We start from the raw sequence: 25,630 nt of genomic DNA on the forward strand, positions 1-25,630 counted from the left end.
TTTCATTCGGTAAACCTAAATTAAGTACGAAGCAAAGCAGACAGGAGAGAGAGAAATGTGAATCATGTACAAGTCAGATGCTGATGATTTATCTATTTCAAGTTTGAATGACTTCTTTTGTACCACTTCTCACTGACTAATAATTTCCAGTAACTTCCTTACTCACCCCTTGTAGTTCTGTAATATCAAAGTTATTACTGGTTCAAACGAAAGCAATTTCTTACTTACTACCCTGCCTTTCAACAATTAGTGGTTTTACCACTAACTTTACGCTCCTCTGATATGTAATGTACTTGCAGGTAACTTACGTTTTTCGCCAATTTGCTCAGTAATCCTGATAGACTTTCCAATTTTTCTTTTTGCAGTATTTTCTATATATATTCTTTACATCTGTTCTCAATTTCTGCTCGCCATCTGCACTAAATGCTTTTCTTCTATTTCAAATTTGGCCCAATTTCCTATTTACCCTTGAAACCCTGGCTTTGATCCTTTTCCTATTTCTCTTCCCTGAAGATAATTGAATATTTCCTTGTCCATTTCCTACTTTTGGTTGCAGATCTAAAGTTCCAATTACCAAAATTCCCAACTATTTTTAAAATTAACCAGATCACATTTGATCTCACTAATATTTGGCTTTCTTTCTCCACACTGGCACCGCCCCAGTCAAATATATTTGCCCTCAACTTTTCTATTATTATACTGCTTAATTAAAATGTGCTCTGTTTCCCCAATTGATCCCCTAACTTATAGGGCACCCACTTGCTTTGTTTTATTATCCAGAACCAGGTCGTGTTCCAAACACAAAAGCAAAACCTTCCTATTCTAAACGCAAACATTAATTTTTCCCATACTAGTCTATTGTTGGATAACTAAGATCTACAATTACAAGGTAATTACAAGGAGGTAACAAGCAGGATGGATAAAGGGGAACTAGTAGATGCAATATATTTGGATTTCCAAAAGGTGTTCGATAAAGGTACCACACTTAAGGCTACTTAATAAGATAAGAGCCCATGGTGTTGGGGGTAGTATATTAGCATGGATAGAAGATTGGCTAATTAATAGAAGACAGAGAGTTGGGATACGGGGTGGGGGGGGGGCATTTTTAGGAATGGCAACCGGTAACTAGTGGAGTGCCAAAGGGATCAGTGCTGGATCCACAATTATTTACAATATATATTAATGACTTGGATAAGGGAAGTGAATGTACTATCGCCAAGTTTGCAGATGACACTAAAATAGTGGGAAGGCAAGTGGTGAGGGTGACACAAAGTCTACAGAAGGATGTAGACAGGTTAAGTGATTGGGCAAAAATGTGGCAGGTTAATATAATGTGGGAAAGTGTGAGGTTATACACTTTGGCAGGAAGAATAGAGGACCTAATGGAGAAAGACTGAAGAAGCTGCAGCACAGAGGGATTTGGGGGTCCTCATGCATGAATCCCAAAAAGCTAGCATACAAGTTCAGCAGGTAATAGGTAAGGCAAATGGAATGTTGGCCTTTATTTCAAAGGGAATGGAGCATAAAAATAGGGAAGTCTTGCTAAAACTATACAAGGCACTAGTTAGTCTACACCTGGAATACTGTGAACAGTTTTGGGCCCCTCATCTAAGGAAAGATATACTGGCATTGGAGACATTCCAGAGAAGGTTCAGTAGGTTGATCCCAGGGAAGGAAGGATTTTCTTATGAGGAGAGGTTGAGTTGGTTGGGCTGTACTCATTAGAGTTTAGAAGAATGAGAGGTGACCTTATTGAAACATATAAGATTCTTAGGGGGCTTGACAGGGTAGATGCTGTGAGATTATTTCCCCATGTGGAAGAGTCTAGGACCAGAGGGCATAATCTCAGAGTAAGGAGGTGCCCATTTATTACAGGGATGAGGAGGAATTTCTTTTCTCAAAGGGTAGTCAATCTGTGGAATTCTTTACCACAGAGGGCTGTGGAGGCTGGATTGTTAAGTATATTCAAGGCTGAGATAGAAAGATTTTTAATCAGTAAGGGAATCAAGGGTTATGGGAAAAAGGCAGGAAAGTGGAGTTGAAGATTATCAGATCAGACATGATCTCATTGAATGTTGGAGTAGACTCAATGGGCCGAATGGCCTACATCTGCTCCTAAGTCTTATGGTCTTATAGCTCTATTATCGACATACACTTTGCTAATTTATCTCTAAACGTCATCCTTAATTGTTTTACCAGCATCAGCAGTCTATGAGATCAATCACATGATATCTCTCAGGTCACTCCAAATGGATCTGATGTGAACCATGTCACTATTTAAATCCCTTTACTCTAATTTTGTGATACAGTCTCTAAAATTGCTACTCCTCCATCATTTATTCCTTATAGATCCCCTTTGAAAGCTTTGCACCCATGAATATTTTACTGGCAGTCTTGACCCATGTTTTAACTACTGCTACAGGTTTTATATTATGAGCATCAATTTTAACTAATTTCTTTCTTGTGCGACATTAAAGATTAATACATTTTGGATTGGATTTATGAGTTCACAAGCTTTGGAATTGGAAAGAAAGAGCACAATGTTTTCTTAATTTTGCGTGACTAGAAGCTGCAGAGGAGCAGAGAGATCTGGGTGTCCATTTACACAGAACACTGAAAGCTAATGTATCGTACAAAACTAACCAAAATCACTCATTTATATCAATGGAGCTTGAATTCAAAATTGAAGGAATAATCCCTGAGGTGTACAGGCCTTCGCTCTGACTCCATCTGGAATGGAGTACAGGGAATCCCTCCTTAAAGCTGTGGTTGCGTTCATGAAAATTGCAACTTGAAGTGAAATGCCCACGTGAATCATAGGTTTCCATAGGAATCAATGTTAAAGCCAAAATTGGGCTCCTTTGGATATTTCTTGCCCAGAAAAAGCAATGAACAAATTGAAATACTGTACAATACATGTGTAGCTCTGTGCATTCCCAGCTAAGATACTTGCAAACTAAAATACATCATTAAATATAAAAGAAACACAATATATAATACAATTAAATTGTTCAAAGAAAATTTACAGTACTCACCTCAGTACACGGTACTTTTCGGCTGACCAGGCTCCATCTAGTGGCAAAAGCTGGTCAATGCATGTAGCAGCTGAAGTCCCAGAACTAGCTGCACCGACCAACTTCTGCCACTGAAGGGAGCCCATGATTTCTGAGAGAGTTCAGAACGAGAGCCAGCAGCAGAGCCAGAAGCCAGGAGTCACTGAAGAACGGACCCTGAGGACTAGGGTAAGAACAGAGGCCGCGAGCTGGAAGAGGTACTGAGGGTGGAAGTCGGCAAGGCCGGGAGCAGAAGAGGGACTGGGGAAAATCATGTGACTGATGCGCCACAGAAGTCGTTGTATGTGGGAAACGATGTTAAAGTGAAACTGGCAACGTTATATGGATATATTGACACTACTTTATTAAGGATGTTAAAGTGAAACAACGTTGAAGTGAATCGATGTTAAGTGTACAGCAAGAAATTTTGAGCACTGCACTTCAGGATGATTTCCTGGCCTTGGAGGGAATGCAGAGGAAATTTACCAAAATGAGGGCAGGGTTTGGTTTGCATTTTGAGCTCAGGAGATTCAGGGGTGGGGGGAGGGGATCTAATAGAAATCTTTAAAATTAAACAAATTCATACAATTGAGTGGCTTGCTAGGCCATTTCACAGGGCCTTTAAGAGTAAACCACATTGCTGTGGGTCTGGAGTCACATGTAGGCCAGACCAGGTAAGAATGGCAGATTTCATTCCCTAAAGGATATCAGTGAACCAGAGGGGCTTTCTTTTTAAATGGCAAACAACAATAGTTTCATGGTCATGATTACAGAGATTGGTTTCTAATTCCAGATTTTTATTAGTTGAATTTAAATTCCACCAGCTGCCGTGGTGGGATTTGAACCCTTGTCCCCAGAGCATTAGCCTGGGCCTCCAGACTACTAGTCCAATGGCATTACCGCAGAGATCATAAATACTAAGCTAGGCTGGTGTTGGATAACCACTGCTGTGTGTGCCGGAAATTTGGGCTCAAGGTTACCTTAGTTGTATAACCCTCACAAAAAAGGCAGTTCCTTCATTAATGAAGGACATTTGCGCATGTCAGTAGCATCTATTGAACAGATACTTTAATTCCCTAACCAACTTAATAACCTCCTGAGAGTTCTGCAATTGGCTGATTGCATCGCCAATACGCACCAGTCAGTTTAATTAAAAAAGTCTGACATTTCAAGACATGCATCCTCAGTTCGATATCCAAACAGTGAGTGAAGATCTGACAGAGGACCATAGTGTTAGACAGACAGCACTTTCACTGATGGATTTCCAATTCCAACTTGCCCACATCTTGGCAATATAAATGGTGTGTATTTTAAATGCTGTATTTGTTGCATAGAATGGAAAGTATCACAAGATTCTTTTAAACTGATCTCTTCCAAATACAGGGTAGTCACATCCCATAATCATTAAATGCAACTTTTTTAAAAAAAAAACTGATGCTTTGGGGATTGAATTCTAAAAATATACATTATTCTGTGAAAACTGTATATAAGTGGCCATAAATTTGCTTTTCGGCCTTTACCATTTTAAAGCTGAAAAGACATAGCAAAATGTTATGTAACACATGCTAGTTACGTGGTGTTTGGCAGGGCTAGGAAGGAGGTGGAGATGTACTTGGACTAGTCCCAGTATTTTGGTAGCAATGCAGATAGACCTGGACTTTGAGAGAATTGTGAATGGTTCTGGGGTTTGGTAAAACTAGGACAGGAGGTTAGAGTTTGTTAGATCTGCGATCAGGTTGTCGTGGAAGGGAGGAATCCTTTGTTATGCTTCACAATAGAGGGAGAAGCTGGAGTTTTCAGAATCATGCGAGAAGAACCTGAGACTTGGAAGAACTAAAAGAGCAACTTATGGGTATGGCTCACTGGTGGCTTCCCAGTGTATGTCAGCAACGGGGTCGGAGAGGAGATTGACCTCACTGGGTGCTGAAGAGTGATAGCCCAACTTCAGTAGCATTTGCTTGTAACTTTCTAAGGAATCTTAGTCAACATTAAATTTGGTATTTTGTGTTTAGTTCCTGACATATATCCATCTCTCTCTCAGCTGCTGGTAATTAGAATGTTTAGATTATCAAAACACGATGATAAAATAATGCTTCTCTGCCAATTTTCAGAATTCAACAACTAATTTGTTTTCTATTGGGGAAAGATGTGAAATTAAGAAGAGGAAAGACACTTTCTATCACTGCTCTTAGCAATTAGAAGGTTAACATTTTCTTATCAATTAACAAACCCTTGGTGGTAATTTAAGATTACTTGCTTTCAATAATCAAATGAGGATGGTGAAAACACCATGCGCTGGATTTTACGGGCTATCACCGTCCTTCATCTACCCCCCTCCCCACCGTGACTAAAATTTGAGGAGGAGGACAGCCTGCCCACGATCCTGATAGCTGTCCCACAGGAATTTAATGTTCAGCGCAGTGTTAATTGCATAAATGCAATACTTCTGCCCCTATCTAGGTAAGAAGCACAGCCTTAGAGAGCTACTGACTAATCTGATTGGTTAGCAGCTCTGTAGTCCCAACAGTGCCACATGGAGCAACAGCCACAGCTAGGTCTACAGGCAGTCCCACCACACTGAGGAGTTCAGGTAAGTCGGGGGGTCTCACATGGGTCTGCCAACCGGTCCAGGTAAGGGTGGGGGGGGGTGGGTTCAAGAGGCTTGAGGTAGGGTTGAGGGGGTGGGGGAGCAATGACCTTAGGAGGGGCCCTTGATGGGCCCTGGGGGGGCCCACAAAGGAGGTATCCCACCCCACCCTTTCCCAACACATGGTAGCGAGCAATAGCTACTGGGCTCCCCGCATAGCATGGGCCTCCACCCATCATGGTAAAATACCAGCAATGGGCCCTTAATTGGTCACTTAAACAAGGGCAGGCACCCCCGCACCCCCCCATCCCGTAAAATCTCAGGCAGGTTAGTGGCTGGCAGGTAGGCGACTCGAACGCCACTTGCTGGATTTTGCGTTTTCAAACTTACTAGCAGGGGGAAAAAGTTAAATACATTTCCATCTGTGTCACATTTAATGCCCTTTCTGAAATTTAGAGTATAATCAAAACTAATATACTCTAACAGGTGTACACTTAATCGTCTTTCTTTGCTCTCTGATTCTGGAAATAAACACTCAATTTTTACTTCTGCTTTCAAACCATTATCTGCAGTTATCCATTCATGCACTGATGAAATAACAGGGAAAATAATTGGTTGCAATTGCTTATCACCATTACTGGTGTATCAAGTTGTGAAGGCAGAACCCAACCTGTAATCTACCTAAAAATGATTCTGTTGCCTGACAACCAAGCAGTTGGGCAAAAATCAAGATGGGAAATGATTGTACACTATAAATAAAAATACTTTCAAACAGTTTTAAAAATGCAATCGTAGTATGAAAGCTTGTGTTGGAAGACTTCATTTTTGGCTAGCATTCACATCCTCCAGACACCTTTCTCACAGTTTTACCGAATGCTCCTGGTTTATTGCTGTAGACAACGTCATACAAATGACACTTTGAAACAGGGCTTCTTCATACTCAATTGGCTGAAATTGGATAAACCCCAATAATTGCAAATCAAAATGTAAATTAAACTACTGCATCCAATTAGTAAGGACTTGAAAGACTTCCCTCCTCCTAAAATAGTATATGATGTTTACACTGGTAGAAAAGAAATTTGCAGCAATCCAAGCGAAAAAAATTACCTTATACTTCAGTTTGCGCTGGTTCACGCTATTCTGAAGATTTCCGTTTTCCTGAAAAGAAAGGGCCAGAAGTATTATTTGTTTCATTTTTTCTTAAATGGTATTTGATTTTACAAAGCCCATTAGACTGTTAAACGTGAGTAGCAGATCTGTCAACAACTTCTGTCACTATTATTGCTTCAGTTCAATAGGTATAATTATCTATCTAATGATCTGCTGTCTCATTTAAGAATCCAACCCAGGGGCACAATTCATGAAGCTTGTTACAAGGACAAAGACTCCATTATAGACTAGTATATGAGTTTTGAGGACAAGTCTTCAGCCATGTTGCAAGTAAAATACAAGCTTTTCTTTTGGAATGGAATTTGATCCTTCCATCAGCACTAATACACGAAAGGCAGAATGTGCAATCCTGTTACCAAATTACTATAAACATCAGACTATAATGTCAACAAGAGCATTAATTTCACTAAATGACACAGCTCAACTTTACAGTAAGGATTGCAGCTTATGTAGCTGCCAGTTTAAGTAGGCAACATTTTTAGTCTATTCGGTTAATTTCCAGATACAGAAATGGGCACAAGTTAATTCCCAAACTTGTTTCAAATATTTAGGTTAATACTTTTAGAAAGCCAAATATAATGAAAATATTTAATATAATGAAAATATGATAAACATTAGTTCACAGAATATTATTCATAAATATCGGAGTATAGAATTTAGTACACATACATGTACATCATCTTTCCAAAACAAGAATCGCACTGTTCATTTCAGGACCCAGAGTTGAATACTCAGTACCCAGTGTTGGAAATGAAATAAATGTTTTTTTTAAAAAAAAAAGTTACATTTTTAATACCGCTCTTTCTTTCACTCCCTTCAAAATGCTCAAGTGCCCCCAAGAGCAGCAAATCAACCTTGAGTTTTGGATATCTCAGTTCAACGTTTGACTTGAGGGAATTCAAAATTTCCCTTCATCGTCTTTTTTAAAGAAAGAAATACTCGGTGTTGCCAGCTTATGTCACAAGTCTTCCAGCCAAGCTAATAATCTGGTTAACTACTGGAATTTAGGCAGTTTATGACAAATGCCACACAAATGTCTTGCTGCAAGGTGTGGAAGTATAAATTGCATATAATGGCCTGGCCTTCAATTTTAAAAGCAATTTTCATTTTTTCTCTTTGTGCTGAGTCAGAGACCTAAAGGCCTCATTTTAATTGCAACTAACTGCTACAACAACATCTCTAACTTTTCCTAGTTCTGATAAAAGGTCACGACTCGAAATCTTAACTCTGCTTCTCTCTCTACACAGGTGCTGCCTAACCTGCTGAGGTTTGTTCCAGCATTTTCTTGTTTTTTTTATTTGATCTTTTTAGTTCCGATTTACAGCATCCGCAGTATTCTGCTTTTGGACTACCTGGTTTGTTTTCACCAACAGGGACACAAGAATATAATTTTATCATTCCCTTGCCCCTTCATTACAGAAGCCTCCTTGAAGTTGCAGAGCCGTTAGTTCACATACAACTACAGTAACAAATTGTGATGGGTTGGCCATGCTGGTTTAAGCTCATAACCATAAAGTATAAAAAGAACATAAACACTTAAAAATGACATTTTTGGTATAATTTAAACACATTAGGGAGATCATGAGCAAATGGATAGTCTTGATAATGTATAATTTTGAGGCATGACTCATTTGAAATAATTTCTTTATTTCGGATTCCTCCTTACGTAGCACCTTCTAATTATTATACAATTGGTTCAAAGCTTGTTTAAAATTAATTGGCACTGAAACATTGGACACCGTTCTTCCACTGCAGAGCCCTGGGTTTAAATTCAGTTTGGAAGCTTGGGATGGGAGCCTCAACTGTCCAATGGTTGTAAAGGTCCTATGTGAAAAAAAGTTTGAGCAGCATTGATACAACATCAGGAATGGGTCCACAACAGAAAACTGCCTTTGATTCTTCACTGTCACTTCTGTTCAGATGGACCACAGAGAAAACTTTAAAATGGTGGCATACAGAATGCTGTGGTTGTGCCAGGTTTTTGGGGACTATGTGCAATGTTTTGTCTTCCTTTGCTACATCTGACTTTGACACGTTTGGTTCTGACATTCAGTATTTGAAACAGGAAGAGTTCCATGCCCCTGCAATGAGCCTCAATGAGCAAGGTGGTGGGTGGAGGGGGGTTACGCAATCTTACAACATTTCAACCCAAGAATTCTCCACCCCAAAGAGCTGTGGCAGAGCTTGATAGATTTTTGGGTACTATGGGAATTAAGGGATTATGGGTATACTGCAGGAAGGCAGAGTTGAGGTAGAAGATTAGTCATAATCTTGTTGAAGAGTGGAGCAGGCTCAAAAGGCCAAATGACCTACTTCACCACCTAGTTGTGTCCTATGGAAGATCTATCGCTTCTGGTAGGTGATCCACAAAGCAGAAATAAGTTTTGACAATAAAAATGCACACCACATCCTGCACAATATAGTCTTTTTTAAAAAAGACACAAATAACTCACCAGTGGAATCGAAGTGGCAAACATCAGTCCTAGATTATTTGGTTAAGCAATGCTCTTTTTTGTACATTATTTGAGTGTTTAATTTATTCAGAAGGTGGGCATGAACTGGGGATCCACTTGTGCTCATATATATAGGAGCAGACTGAAATGGCGTTTGATGGGTTTGGTGGCGCATGTTTGTAATGTTTATATCTGTAAATAAAAGCTTTTAAAGATTAGGCTCCTGTTCCATCCTTCACCACCTGAATATCTAGGGTTAGAACACAATCTTGGCATGAACAATCTCTGGTTCCAAATATAGATATTTAGTGATCATCACACCATATTTATTTTTCCTCCTATAAACTACAGGGATACTTGTTTTCTCACCAATTTTCTTCACAAATCTTTTTGCCCATCTCTCTTGAAGATGTTCACTTGTCACGGAGGTATAGTTCCACAGATCAATCAACTTTCTGTACCTTTCAAAAGTCAATTTCATTTCTCACTACATGTCAACATGCACAGTCTCAGCATGGAACACCGAGCAGCAACGAGGAGTGGGAAACATCGTTAATATTTCTCTCCTTAATCCCTGGGAAGCCAAATACAATTGTGGTACCCTTATCAATGAGACTGCTAAGATCAGAAAGCCCAACAGGGTTTGAAGATTGAATTTGGGACCTTAGTGGTCTGCATGGTTCTGCTACATGCTGGATAAACTCACCTAATCATCTGGGGAAATCTTACTGGTAGGTTTTTTAAAAACTCAAGTGTTGTATCACACTGCTGCCACTTCTTGAATTGTCCTGTCCCCTCTTCTGCTCTTTCTCAATGTCATAAAAATGCACACTTCCTGATATGAACTCATTGAGGTGTGATTTTACACAAATGGTTTTACAATATAGATGATTTGATCCTTCAACTACTGGTAACTTGAGACAGGCAATAACGCATTCAAGTTTTGTTCTATGGGTCTTGTTGGTTACAAATTCATTATTGCTGTTAGAAGTGGCAGCATTTTGAAATGCCTGCTGAATACACTAAACATTGCAACAGTTTGCTCTGAGACTGAAGTTGACAACACTGTACACACCTGCTCTGTGGACAGGGAGAGGTCAAGTATATCATTTATTTCATGCTTATTTTGTATTTTTGCCTTTTCTGCTAGTCGCCGCTGAACTTCCTCTTCAATATATGCATTTATCCTGAAAAATTCAAAAAAAGGCAAGTGTGAAGTGTTTGTAATCTCAAGTGGAAAATAGGATACAACTAAAATGACTACAGTTCAACTATATGGGGAGTGTTGATTTCTGTGGTTAGACAGCAATGGGATGACAGATTGTGAAAGAGAGAATTGTTTTTATTTTGGTGTGAAGATTGACAATACCAGGGACCTGTGATGCTGTCAATTTCGCACCACTCAAGTGGGTAAGTGGTATGTGCACCAGTATTTTATGGAGGCAGCGTGGTCATACAGACAGAACTGCCGAATGACTGATGGGTGCAGTTCAGGTGATGGACGGGCATTTATTTCTAATGCCTCCTACTAACAGCAGTCTGGCACCAAAAAGCTTGGAAACAGCCTGCAGTCAGAAGCCTAGTAGCTCTTGTCAGCTGAAAACCCATGCAGAAGAATGGTACAGAGTGATTTACACCTGCTTGCCAAGAATGGACTATATCTACTGAAGCTCAGAATGTTGCTAACTGAGGCACCAGATTATAGAATGCTGTTCCTTCTGGCCTGCCAAAGCAATCTCATTACCATTGCTTAACTAATTTATAGGACAGTTCCCTCAATACGAAGGAACCTTGCCAGGTCAACTAGGCTGGGTAAGCCATTATGTCCAGTTTCAATGCCTAGCCCACAGCCGAGTGGTCCATTGGTTTCATTCTTAGTAGCAGTTTCATACAACTAAGAGGCTTGCTGGGAGTCAATCATGTTGGTGTGGAACTGGAGTCCCACGTAGACTATATTGGATAAGTATGGCAAGCTTCCTTCCCTATTAGTAGATTAGTGAGCAAGTTTACATTTTTAAAAAAACAATTGTATGGTCACTTTTACCGATACCAGTTTGTAAATTTTAATTCCAGACTTGTAAAAAAAAAAGACTGAAGTGAAATTCTCAAACTGCCATGGTGGGATTTGAATCATGCTAACAAACCTTTTACATATGGTAGTGGATCTTCTGAGATACTGCTCAGGGGAAGGTCAAATAATATGCTGTTTCATAGTTATGGGAGTATCATACTATGTAATGCACAAAGTACTCCTTTGTTGCCAAGGCGAAGCAGTCAACAGTGTCTCTGTTGAAAAATATATTTTGGTAAGGAACTATGCAGGTTAAGATCAAACACTATTTAACTGCTCTCCAAACTGTGAGTTAGAACCAATGAATAGGTGTTAGTCTTTTATTTTGAAAAGCGTGATCACGAGGTCTTTTTTACATTTTGGGTCTTAGTCCAGATGCTTATATATCTGTGTTAATAAGGTATCTTCTGTTAAGGGAGTTTTTCTGTACGTTTCTAATGACTGTTTCTAATTGTAAAAAAACAAGGTTATTAGAATAAATGTGAGCCAATAAGCTGCAAGAGATTTGAACAAAATACATTTTGCATGAGTGAAAGTTAACATAATGTGACACAGGAACCGTGAGGTGATGACCAGGAAATATATGCACATGTACCATTCTATAACAGAATCAGAATACTTACAGCACAGACCCAGGTCACTCAGCCCTAGCACTGATGGGTTTTTCCATAGGAGCCTTCTAGTCTAATTCCAAACTTGTCAGGTCAGGTGTTGGGCATGAACTGGGGAAATCGCTTACACTCCTATATATTTTAGCAGATGGGTTTAGAGGTGTACGTTTGTAATATATGCCTCTGTGTTTAAAAGCTTAAATGTGTAAAGACAAGGCTTTCATTCTATCCTTCACAGCCTGGTTATTTGGAATGTAGCATTTAATATTACTCATTCTCAAACAAATATTGCCTGTTTTACTTCCATCACCACCTTTAACGGCTACCTTCGCAATAAGTCTTCCATGTGGGCAAACACTATACCTAGTTAATCTGTTTTTGTGGCATTCTTGAGGATAAATGTTTCCTACATTACAATAGTGACTACCTATTTAAAAGTACATCATTGGCAGTAAAGAGTTTTGAGACCAGGAAAGGCTCTATGTAAATGCAAGTCTTTCTTTTTGGCAAGAACACTGGAAGAAACCCCTGCTCTTTTCTGAATAGTGCTATGGGATCTTTGAATAGTAATTCCATTAACAGTTCCACATCTACTACAAGTGGTTCTACAATCCCCAATGTTCACCTCACATTACTGTTCTAATTGACAACTTTCCCTTCCATATAAGGTTTCTTTATGCCCTATATGCTTTCTCCTTTTAAGTTAACTATCTTTGTGTTGGATTTTGATTTTTCCATTCTTAGTCTTACACTGAACCTACTCATATTATGGTCACAGTTTTCCAAACGGTCCCCAACTTTTAAGATGCCAACTTCATGAGGTAAACAAGATCAAATGGATATTGATCACTAAAACAATGCTTTAACAGGTAAAGGGAGCTAATATTTATCAGAAAGCATTATTTAAGTAGTGTATTTTATAACTGGCCAGATAATACATATGCCTCACACCAATCTAACACTTACAGGCCACACAGTATCTTTTTGTTCATTCATGGGATGTGGGCATTGCTGGCTGGGCCAGCATTTATTGTCCATCCCTAATTGCCCTTGAGAAGGCGGTGATGAGCTGCTTTCTTGAACCGCTGCAGTCCACGTGGTGTAGATACACTCACAGTGCTGTTAGGGAGGGAATCCCACAGTGATTTGTGCTTCGACATAATTACAGCCACATACACGCAAGATTACTGACAGCATTTATCTCATTAAACAAAGTAGCTCAGAAAGCTGGACAACCAGTTTTCCAAATTGTACCAGTGTTTTCTGATCCATTTTAATGAAACATCGACGGTAAAATTACAATGATCTATAAATTACAGCTCTTCCTAATTTAGTATCCAGTGTAAAAAAAAACGACAAGTCACTAAAACAATGGACATTTGAAAACAAACCTATCATCAGCTCCTGGAGTCGTAGTTGCTGGAGATCTTTTAGGGCTGGCCGGACCACTGGCATGGGATGATTTTTCTTCGACAGTTCCACAGATCCTTAGAGCCACATTATTTTCACAAATCTTCTGCTTCAGTTGCTGAATTTCTTGCTCTAGCCTATAGTAGAAGAAACTCTCATTAAGTGCGTGCACATGACTGCCCAAGGCCAGGCAATGAGCCATGCTAAACTATGATTTAACAGAGCAAAAAGCACAAATACAAAGAAATGGTAATAATAGCTACAACAATGACAAAACTCCTTAACATTAACGTAAACGTTTTAATTTAGAAAGCAATAGGTGTAAATGGGGAAGTGGATAGTGTCTGGCACCTGGGCTTGAACTCAGCTCAGATGAGGCATGAAGGTTTCTCATGCCTATCAAGACCTTTTAGAACTTGCCTCATCTCAATCCAGATCATACAGTTGCCCTCAGATGGACAATATTACCTAGAAAAACCAATAGGATGTCGGACATGTGTAATGATTGCTGTACTGCTTGTATTAAAATTTTTAGTTATATTCCTGCAATATTAAATCCTGCATTTTGCCTTATCGTTAAGCCAGCGGTACTCAATCCAAAGTGATTTCTACATTGATTTGGGGTGTTACATTGTAAACAAAGAGGGGAATTCTGGTACAATCTTAGGTATTTCACACCACTGTGATTAAGTGGTTGCTTTCTGACACCCAAATAGCCAGATGTCATCTTAGCCCATTCGAGTTTAGGAGGGCTTCGTCAAGACAAACACTGGAAAAGGCTGTGTTCTCACATGAAAGAACAGGCATTTCTGTCAGGCCAATAACTTTGAATTCACAAGCTTATGAAGCTGGCATTTTCGCCCTTTGTTAGAAAGTGAGCGAGAGAGCCCTAGTAGGCAATGGGGAGTAGCTAGATTTAGACCATCTAGCTATAAGTCCCAGCTTAGCTTAAAATGCAGTCTTTATGCTGTCTATCCTTTTCCAAAAACGCACGATAAGAAATGAGCTCATTTCACCGTGAAAGTTGTATTCTATTCATTCATGCAATTTATTTAAAATAAATCAATTTGTCAGCCTGAAGATGGGCCTCATCTTGACAAGCTGCTTCTCAGACCACTTTCCACATCAAAGAGGAGAACACATGCGGTGCCACGTGGGACCAAGGGTTCTCTTACGATCCCTGGGTCATGTTATAATTTAATTCGATATTTTGTCAGTAAAAGGTGTGCTTTGGATTGTAAGAGATGCAAGATGCTTTTGCTGACAAGACAGTTTAGTCTCCAGGGTGTATTCCTAACCCAGGGAGAAATGTCAGGTTTCCTTCTCAAGAGCGATCACTTAGGTTTATTTTTAAAGTCTAGATCTACAGACTTACATTTGTGTTCAGGGAGTTGTTCAGTGCATTCCATATATAATCATCACAATATGGGAGATAGGAAAATAGCACATTGGCACACTGTAGGGATGCTCTTCTGAGGTGGAAATTAAATTACATTGTTTGGGTATGGTCAGTGAGATTTGTACTATATCTGGTCCTACTAAACATGGCCAAAGATTACCCAATACTATAGTGAGTGTTCAAAATGGAAACTGTTCCATTTATTTTAAAGGTCAAAATGTTATGGATCCATGAATCAGATGCATGCCTGAAACCGGACCTGCACTCCTGGCTTGGGAAGAGCTTCACCAGAATGCTAAAAGCAAACACCGACTCCTACGTTTTTAGAATGTACCAAGACACAAACCTGCTGTTTATGTTTCTCCTTTGACAGTGAGGATGAAACATTCATATTGTTAAATCTCTAAAATATACGAGTGGTTTGTGGGGGTGGGGGGGCAAATGACCATCTTGTCATGAAAAAAGGCACATGCTGTCATACAGCAACAGCTGGATGATTTTGAAAATGTGAAACTAAATACACATTTATATTAAAAATATTCAAGCCTTTTGAAGAATTTGTCCTCCCCTTGACCAACAGACACTTGTCATGGAATACATTTGGTATGCACATTGCCACCATCTATCTATAGTTAGGCTATGTCTTCTCACACAGGTACAAGGGTTGAGCCCTCTTCTGAAGTTATGAGCCACAGGCAAAAACCACCCATCAGGAGCTCAATATGACAATTCCTCTCATGTTAGCCTTGACGAAGTGTCAAATAGCTCAAATAACTATGGGCACCAGGGTGGAACCCAGTTCTTGTCTTCATCTGAGATCTATGTACAGGCACTTTCCAGCAGGAGTCACTGGGCAATAAACAGGAGCCCTGGCTGATTTCCATCCAGTGACATGAATGTCAATAGTACCACTGCTACTGCTACCCCAGCTGAGTACAGATCAGGGATTTCACACTGCATATCATTTAACAGATTTTCACAGTTTATTCTTTTGAAAAAAAAAGTTATTTCACCTTTCTCGGTCTTGTTCCAGGGCTTTCTGCTCCGCCTCTAGACTATTGCGAAGATCTGCTTCTTCACAGTCATTTAATGTTGCTAGTTTTTGTCTCTGCTCCTCAATCTCTAAGTCAATGGCAGAATGACGCTGAAGAGCAGAATGCCTCTTTTCTATTTTCGCTACAGCTTGCTCCAATGCCTCTCTCTGTTGTTTTTCTCTTGATTCAATAATCTCTTTTTCAATCATTCGAACCTTTTCCTCCTGTCGAGCTATATTAGCGGTAAATTCATACGTTTGTTGGAGTTGTTGAAGTTGATCATTGCTAGCTCTGTACTGTGCTAGCTGCTCCTTTTTTTCTTCAATTTCCTTTTCTGTCTCATAAAGTACAACATCCAAACTAGGTAGGCCTCGGTCGAGAATTTCTGCAGCTCTTTGCTTTTCCTCTGACAGTGTTGGCAAATGGTTTCCCATCAAATAATCTAGCTGCCGTTCTTTGTTCAGCATCCTTTGCTCAACCTCTTTCTGTTTCTCCGCTGCTTCAAACAACTTGACTGAATCTAAAGCAATACTTTCACCATCCTTCTGACAGCCATTCACGGACTCCTGATGTGTATGCCTTAGCTGGTCAAGAACTTCACGGTCAACAGCAATTTCCTTTTCCAGAAGCTCTTTTTGATAGGAGACATTTTGTTCCAAAGCGGTGAACTTTTCCAATTGTATTCTTTTCAGATCCATGTATCTTTGCTTTGCTCTTTGGACATCTTCAGGTTCCTCACCTCCATCAGGTCTAGCCTCTTCATCTCCGGTAGATCTAACTTCCTCACCTCCGGCAGGCCTAGCTTCTTTGGCTTTGAGAAGAACTTCCCTGATTTCCTCAAGGGTATTTTTTTCTTCATCTATGCTCTGCACATCGCCTTGTTTGAGCAGTTGGATAGTTTCCTGTTTTTCTCTGAGCTGTTCTCCCAGACGTGTTACAAGAATCAGTTGATGTTTTGCTTCTTCTTCTAGCCTTCTCTTTTCCAGTTCTAGTTTTAGGCTACGCTCATCCTTTTCTCTTTTCAGTTTCTCCAATTCTCTGAGAATTTCCAGTTTACCCGCTTTCTCTTGCTCATGAAGCTCTTGCAATTTCTGTAATTCTTTTTGAACCCGTATGTAAATTTCTTCTTCTTGCTTTTTCTTTTGCAGCTCAATTTCTTCTTGCTCCCTTTGCCGCTCTTCCTCAAACTTCTCTTTCTCAGCCATCAAGTCTTTCAGCCTGCTTTCAATGTCCAAGTTTCGACGTTTCAGGCTTTCTTCTTGTTTCCTGATGCGAAGTTTCACAATTTCAGTCTCTTTGCGTTGTGTCTCTACTTCCTGCTGTAACCTCTCTAGTTCAGACTTCTCCGATTGCTGTTTTTCTTCCATTTCTTCTATTAGTCTCCTAAAATAAGCATATTGTAAACAAAATGTATTTAAAACATGACATTTTATTAAACATTAAACTTCACACTATAAATCAATAATAATTAAATTGTTCAGTAACCTGGATGTTTATACTAATATCCAAAAATAGCACACATCTTCGTAATACAAAACGTGCATTTGATCCAGATTTATTATCTTTCATAAGCTACTCAAATCCAAAGCAGCACCCACACTCATTTTAACAGACATTAGAATTTTAAAAATAAATTTATTTGTGGAATGTGGGCATTACTGGCTAGGCCAGCATTTACTGCCCATCCCCAATTGCCCTCGAGAAGGTGGTGGTGAGCTGCCTTCTTGAACTGCTGCAGTCCATGTGGTGTAGGAACACCCACAGTGCTGTTAGGAAGGGAGTTCCAGGATTTTGACCCAGCGACAATGAAGGAACGGCAATATAGTTCCAAGTCAGGACAATGTGTGGCTTAGAGGGGAGCTTAAAGGTGGTGGTGCCCCCATGCACCAAAGACATAACTGGAACCATTGAATGGTTACGATGCAGAAGGCGGCCACTTGGCCTGTCATATCCATGCCGATTCTCTGCAAGAGCAACTTTGCAAGCTCATCTGCCCAGAACTTGACTGATCTTATTGTGGTTTTAACTCCACTTTTCTGCCTGTGCCCCATAATCCTCGGCTCCCTTGTCCAGCAAAAATCTAACGGAGCCCTGAATATATTCAATGACCGAGCCACCACTGTTCTCTGTGGAAGTGTATTCTAAAGACTAATGGCCCTCTGACAGAAGAAATTCCTCCCCATCTCTATCTTAAATGGGAGATCCCTTGTTTTTAAAACTGCTCCCCCTAGTCCTAGAATCCCTACAAAGGGAAACATCCTCTCAGCATCTATCTTGTCAAGCCTCCTGAGAATCTTATATGTTTTGATAAGATCACCTCCCAATTCTTCTAAACTGCAATGAGTACTGGCCCAACCTTTTCTCATAAGGCAACCCCTTCATCCCAGGAATCAGCCGTGTGAACATTCTCTGAACTGCTTCCAATGCAAACAGAAGTACTTATTCCTTAAGTAAGGAGACCAAAACCGTACACAGTACACTAAAAACAGTCTCTTTAATGCCTTGTACAGTTGTATTTGTTCAAAGTACCTGCCATTTTCTCATTTCCCATTATTTCTCCAGTCTCACCCTCTAAGGGACCAATGCTCACTTTAGCTACTCTTTTCCTTTTTATATACTTGTAGAAGCTTTTACTGTCTAACTTTATATTTTTTGCTAGTTTTCTCTTACACTCCAATTTCTTCCTTTTTAATTATTATTTTTAGTCAATCTTTGCTAGTTTCTAAAAAATTTCCCAATCTTCTGGCCTACCTCCAATCTTTGCAGCATTGTAGACTTTTCTTTCAATTTCACACCATGTTTAACTTCCTTAGTTAGCCATGGATGGTGCGTCCTTCTCATGGAGTCTAAGCATTAAAGAATGTAACTTAGGCCTAGAAAATCTTATACATAAAGTTAACCATCATTAAATAAAATATGAAATGGCCTTTATATGGCTCTAGTCAGGCACAATGTGATTTGACTTTGCTTTGCTTTCCTAAACCACAATCACCAGTAAGGTGGTCCATCACTAGCTTCTTCGGGCAGTTAGGCAGAGGCAACAAAGGTGGTCATTTGAGCACCACCCACATTCAGAAAACAAATAGATCAGTTTCACCCTATGTTATTGTCTCTAGCAGTTTATCAACAACTTCAGTATCATCTAAAGAAGTTCAATATTTTGACAGGTCTTTAGGGAAACTTCAGGTGAAGTGAAGAATACATCAACATTTTGATTAATATTGAAAAAATTTTTTTGAAAAAAATGGCAATCAATTAATGGTGCGCACTTTGAAATACTTACAGCACTCAAATGATTAAAAGCGTGCAAGCACATGGTAAACAATCGAGTACTTTTTGTTCCCCTTTTTAATAACTTTAGATAAACAGTTGTTTGGTAGTACAGTACTTGAATTTTGCTGCAAAGAGAGACATGTTGCTGAAGCTTTTCGACTTAAAACAAAAAGCTTCAACAACATCTCTTTTCAGCAATATTTAACTTCAGATAATTATACAAAACCAAATACAGCTATGGAACGAATTGTAAACAACTGTGAGCATTTGAAAGAACAAATTCTTGAGATTTCAATGCAATTAGGATATTAGCCCAACCTTAAACAAGTTATGTCAGTTGCCTAAATCATAAAGTTGTGCTTTGCCTCTTAATCCTTACCTCTTGTTTTCTAGCTTTTCTAGTTCCTCTCGCTGTTGTCTCTCAAACTCAAGTCTAGCAAAAATTCACAAATATTAACGAGTTATTCACATATTGGGTTAATAAAAACAGGGTATTTTGTTCAGATGGTGTAAAATCCATGTACAGCGTTTGCTTTCACATCTTCATACATCTTATACCTATTAATCCTCTTACCCAATTGAAAATATGCAACAATTAGCATTATCTGCAAGAACACTTTCCACCTGTATACTGATGACACAGTGCTTCTCCATCACTACTACGAAGTCTAGAGTGATTGTTTTATCTGACACCAATCTGCATAGAGTTAAAACTTCCTACAGCTGCACGTTTACAAAATAGAATCGATCTGGTTCAGCTCACACCGAACTCCATTCTGAGCCCTGTTGGTGCACAACCTTGGTGCTGTCTTTGATCATGAGCTGTGTTTCCTATCCTGCATCCAATCCATCATTAAGACTGCCTTTTCCCACCTCTGGGATGCTGCTCATTTATACCCCTCCCGTACTTTGTTCACTGCTGAAATCCTGAGCTTTTTCTTCATTATCTCAACAATAGTTTTTTTTTCCCCAAATGCTCTAGGTGGCCTCATGTCCACCTTTCAGCAAGTCAGGTGAATCCAGATGGCCCATGACTTCTTCCGCACAAAGTTCCATTCAACAATTACATGATTCTCATTGAGCTCTAACCGCTCCTTGTGCTCGAGTGAATCAGCTTCAAAGTCTCATCCTCATTTTCAAATCCCTCCATGGCCTAGCCGCACCCTTTTGGGAAAATTTTATCCAGCTACATGCACAAGTTCAAATCCTCCTTTCCCCTAACTTCAGACTATAACTTTCCCTTCCACTACACCACTGCAGGTTGATTTTTTTCAGCTATTACACCCATGCTCTCTTTTCCCTTTCCTTCCTCTCTCTTTAAAACCCACCTCTTGGATCATGCCTATAGTTTTCTGCCACTCCCTCATTAATTTGTTTCCTCACCAACATCTGTCCGCCCTCTCCTTGTAAAGCACCTTGAAAAATTGTGTTCTTGCAAGCAAAGAAATGCAAGTTGTTTCTTAAAATACTATTGAAAGACAGTGCTCCAGTGCTGTTTGAATAATTCCAGGTACAAACTATTTTTCACATCCAAATTAGTGCATTTGACAGCATAAGGGACAGAAATTTGCAAAACATGCCTGGTGTATTTTTAGTAAAGTAATTTCATGCAGACATCACAATCAATAAATACAAATGGAGTATCACTACCTTAGGCAAATGGGTCCCTTTATAGTGAAAAGACTGCCATGGGAAGTGCAGTGAAAGCAAAAAAGATTAATTAAGAAGAGATCAAATTTATCAGATTTCATTTGAAAAATACTTCATATCTGGGAGCCAACTGAACATAGAGGATTCCTTCTGCCAAAGTAACAAAATATATTATGAAGCAAAACTCTGCAATTAATATTAACCTTCCCTCCAAGAGAGAGTAAAAAAAGTGCGTTAAAAAAGTGTAGGTACATTTTGTGAGCAATAGTTTGTTGCGGTTTGAATATTGGATTTTGAGGATTTTAAGAAAAGCAGAACCAACTTTGATACATTGTCACATGATTTGACCACAGGAACTGAGATTTTAAACTTTGAATGCTCTCACGTTAGGATCAGGATATGTTTCTCTTAATCTTTGTCATGCCTATGTAACCTCAATTTCCTTTGTGCCCATTTACCAAGCACATTTTAGGCTGTCATCCAGACACAAGTCTCTTTTATTCCTTCTGTCCCTCTCCAACAAAGCTCAATTCCTTGGTCACTGAATCCATCCCTCATTCCTGTCCAATGTTTGAACCAGTCTGTTCATGACTTCAGCATCGTTTTGGCCCAAGCTAGGCTTACTACCCCATTTGCTCTCCACCTCTTAACATTGCCTACCTCTGCTCTGGCCTCAGCACATCTGGTGCTGAAACTTCCTGACTCCGCCATTCCAACGTTCTCCTGGTTGGTCTCCCACTCGCCATGCTTGATAAACTTGAGCACATCCATAAATTGAATATTGCTGAAAAAAAGAGACATGCTGTCAAAGCTTTACATCTTGCACTTATCAGGACAGGCACAAGGATATCAAGTTTCAAAGCGTACAACAATATACACAGCATGAGAAAAGGGTGCTGATTTGTTGGCAAGTAGACTCTGATTGGTCAAGGCATGGCCATGATAGAATGAACCAGGGAACAGTTATTCTCCCATGCTTCTGTTTAACTGAAAAAGGCACAATGCCTGTACATGTTATTTCAGTTTGCAGAAGACTGGGCCCTGCATATGTACATATGTAGCTTTTAGCAAATGCAAGTGAGCTACACTGCGAGCTTGACTGATAATCTTAAAGAGGTTCTTAGAGTAATTATTAGCACACTCAAGATTATTCAGTAAGTGCTTTTCAATCACGGAACCATATCTAACGTTGGACACTTCTGAGTTTTGCAATTAAGGGCTGGTTAAGCACAGTCAGTAGATATGTTGGAATCAATAAATCGTTGAGACGTACAGACCAGAGTCAACTTGCCCTTTTTGAATTTAAACAAAAGCTTGGATGACAATTGGTCCCTGGGGTGATCTCCATGGCAGTGCCTCAGCCAATCAGAGTCCACTTGTCAACCAATCAGCACCCTTTTCTCATGCAGTATAAATTGTTACTCCCTTTGACATTTGGTATTCTTGTCTGTCCTGATACGTGCAAGATGAAAAACTTTGATGATATGTCTCTTTTTTAAGCAATACATTCAACATTGTTGCTTGTATCTAACTCGCACCATGTCCCAGTCACCCATGATCCCTGTCCTTGCTGAATTACATTGGCTCCTGGACTGGCAACTCCTCAATTTTAAAATTCTCATCCTTGTGTTCAAATCCCTCCATGGCCTTGTCCCTCTCTATCTCTGTAACCCCCTTCAGCTCCACACCCGTCCATGATGTATGTGCTCTTCCAATTCTGGCCTCTTGAGCATCCCTGATTTTAAACACTCCACCAGTGGTGGCTGTCTCTTCAGCTGCCAAAGCATCAAGCTCCGGATTTCCTCCCTCAGCCTCTCTTGTTCTTACTTCTCTCTCCTCCTTTAAAATGTTCCTTGAAATCTCTCTCTTTCATCAAACTCTCCTAATAGCTCCTTACGTGGCTCAGTTTCGAATTCTGTTTGACAATGCTCCTGCGAAATGTCTTGGCATGTTTTATTATTTTACAATAAAAATGCAAGGTGTTATAAAAAAAATTCTGCAAGATCTCTCTACATTGTGTGCGAAGCAAATGACAATAAAATCTAGTATTGCTCATTAGGAAGTCTTCCCCTCAACCCAAAGTGCAAAAACTGAAGCATTTAAAAAAAAGAACTGGTAAGCAATCCAAAATATTATTCAAAGTTAAAGCAACTTCCCAAAATTAAAAACAACACACATGCACAGACATGTTGACATTATTAAAATCTTTCAGAGTCGTAGAGGCATACCACACAGAAGGAGACCATTCGCTCTGGGAATCAAGGCTGCAGTATAATAACTGTAATGCATACTTATTATGGTTGAAAGAGGTCACATTCCAACAGGAAAACCTGACAAATTGTTAATTTATAAAACTGCCAAGTTTACTATCCCTGTGAGAAATAAATAAATTGTCAGAACATTTGTTTCATCCATTGAATTGAGCTTCTGTCAGCTGATTTACAAAACCAAACACTGCCTGCTCCTCCCATGCTGGGATGTATTTTCTGTGGTGGGGAGAAAAAGAGGGACAATGAATAAAGATGCTTCTAATAAATGCCAACAGCATCCCAGGCAGTTAAAGCTGCCGGGCTTCTGGCATGTCACGGGCCTTCCCCCAACTGCGGGTAAAATACCGGTCACGGCTGGATGAGGCCCTTAAGTGGCCATAAATTTTCCAATTAAGGGCCTCAATTAGGCCCAAGGGCAGGCAGGCCACCCGACACCTCCCCCGCTCCTCCATAAAATTTCAGACAGGCCAGGGCAGGTAGGCGACGAGCAGGCCGCCTGCTGTATTTTACAAGCACCCCCAGCGCCGCCTTCAAACCTGCCATTGGGGAGCCTAAAATCCAGCCCGTAGTTATGGGACAATAAACTTTGAAAATCTTTAGCGACTCCCATAGAATGGAAAACGGCTCTCCACAACTAAGATAACTGGTCTGTATTTTTATCAAACTGCTTTGACATAAGGTCAATTTGAAAAACTCTATTGTGCAATTTAAGATCTATTCAGAGCAGCAGAGCAAAGAAGTTCAGTAAACGGTACTTGTATCAATAGATCCTGGTTGCCTCTTTTGCTTACCCTGGATTGTAAAGCATGACGGCTGAAAGACTTTCACAGGATTTAGAAAGGTCTGTCATAGACAAACTGAAAGTAGACAGCAGTCCACTCTGCAAAAGTGTAAAACAGATAAAACTTAGGTGACACAGACGGATAAAATTAAAACAATCTTTCACTTATCAACATGAACATTGCAAATTAAAATCAGCAGGAAGTCTACAATTTAAATGCATCTTTCAAAGGTTAAAAATGATACATTTGGGAGGATTCGATTATTGATTATGGTTGAAATTTGTTTTTTATCCAATTTCCTCATATGTTTGGAGGTAGAGTAAGGATATAAACCTGCTTTTCCCTCTTGCAGATCTCTTTCAGCTTACATGCTTCAGTCATTTAAAGCTCAGCAGATCACCAACCCCTAGTTGGTTGCCATTAGGAACACCTTGGTGGATTCAGTGAGAACGCCTTGAGGAGGCAGCAGATCAGAATCCAGCCATCCATCTGCAGCACAACCTTTATAGGGGGTACAGTAACCCAAGTGATCATGTGATTGGACTAGTAATTCAGAGGCCTGGACTAATAATCCGGTAGCTGGAGAATTTAAATTCATTTAATTAAATAAATCTGGAATGAACAGCTAGTGTGAAGCTATTGGATTGTTGTAAAACCCATCTGGTTCACTAACATGCTTTAGGGAAGAAAATCTGCTGCCCTTAGCCAGTCTGGTCTATCTGCGACACTGCAGCCACGGCAATGTAGTTGACTCTTAACTGCCCTCGGAAATGGCCAAGCCACTCAGTTGCATCAGAACTACTATAACCTTCACCACTCTGACTGCAGCAGTTCAGAAGGTACCTTACCACCACCTCCAAGAGTAATGGGATGGGGAATAAATGCTGGCCTTGCCACATCCCATGAACAAGTGAAAATAACTCAACAGTAAATTAGAGATTTTACCTTGTGCCCTTTACTCTGTAGTGTCCAGAGTGTTCACTTGCATTCTTAATAGTAAAGTAATTCTGTATCTTACTATTAAAGATACAAACATGCAAAGTAATTCCAGCTGGTAACTCTGATGCTCTTGGATTTCTTCCAACTAAAACATGCATCATTTAAAAATGTATTCTCAGTTAGTTAGTCAAGGTGAACTCCATCAATACCACCATTTAGTTAATCTGTCAGGGCATGCTTGTGTGATGCAAAAGAAGCATCTATTTTTCCCAACCAAATCATTAGCTTTCCCGATGACTCAGTTACATCTAATTTTGTGGTGGGGAAATCTACATGAGTTGTAGATATCACTTATGGTTTAAACTCAAACTTGTGTCCTCTAAGCAAAGGTAAATAATTAAGCAGTATAACTGTATGGTGGCTCTTTTAGATTATCTACACTTTTTAAAAAACAACTTTTAAAAAAAGTCTAAAAATTTATTTACTAATTAAACGTTTAACATTTATTTTTTCAATTCATGTAAAATTTGCTTTTAAGATCCAAACTACATAACATACCTTCCTTTTTTCCCTGAGTTTAGCAGCTTCCTTTGGATGATTAAACCTGAACATGTTGGTTCTCCCCAGGAGTATGACAGCTCCTTTAAGAGAAGGGGAAAAAAAAGTTGTCCATTTCCTAAGATTTATCAAAATACCTAAGAGAAATTCTGCCAGTGAACATAGCTAAGTAAACTGCATTTACTAAATGACTTTGATCATGACAAAGTAACAACAAAACCAAATGTTTTCTTTTCTTACGGAAAACCACAACATTTGCCCTTTGTTTCAGAAAAGTACAAATAACAGGTTTCCTCAAGTTGTGTGAAGGGCAGGTGACAAGTTTTCAGATTGAGTAAATATTTCAACCTGACAGCACTGACGGTCAAAA

The 25,630-nt window shown here is 39.5% G+C and overlaps 1 protein-coding gene across 2 annotated transcripts in view; it reads right to left on the reverse strand.

The window, feature by feature from the left end:
- The window catches only part of kif16ba (kinesin family member 16Ba), a 126,479-nt gene that overhangs the window by 32,374 nt on the left and 68,475 nt on the right, over positions 1-25,630 (reverse strand). Inside the window, exons 16-22 of one of the 2 annotated variants that reach the window (XM_078556474.1) lie at positions 25,261-25,343; positions 23,773-23,861; positions 19,441-19,494; positions 15,768-17,171; positions 13,337-13,492; positions 10,339-10,450; positions 6,748-6,798 (exon numbers count right to left, since the gene is read on the reverse strand). In XM_078556474.1, coding sequence (XP_078412600.1) covers positions 6,748-6,798; positions 10,339-10,450; positions 13,337-13,492; positions 15,768-17,171; positions 19,441-19,494; positions 23,773-23,861; positions 25,261-25,343 — 1,949 coding nt within the window. Of the gene's footprint in view, positions 1-6,747; positions 6,799-10,338; positions 10,451-11,412; positions 11,550-13,336; positions 13,493-15,767; positions 17,172-19,440; positions 19,495-23,772; positions 23,862-25,260; positions 25,344-25,630 lie in introns of those variants that run through there. The other variant, XM_078556475.1, reaches the window with a different exon arrangement.

This window comes from Cetorhinus maximus, chromosome 14 (assembly GCF_964194155.1).
Source record: "Cetorhinus maximus chromosome 14, sCetMax3.hap1.1, whole genome shotgun sequence".
Lineage (NCBI taxonomy): Eukaryota > Metazoa > Chordata > Chondrichthyes > Lamniformes > Cetorhinidae > Cetorhinus > Cetorhinus maximus.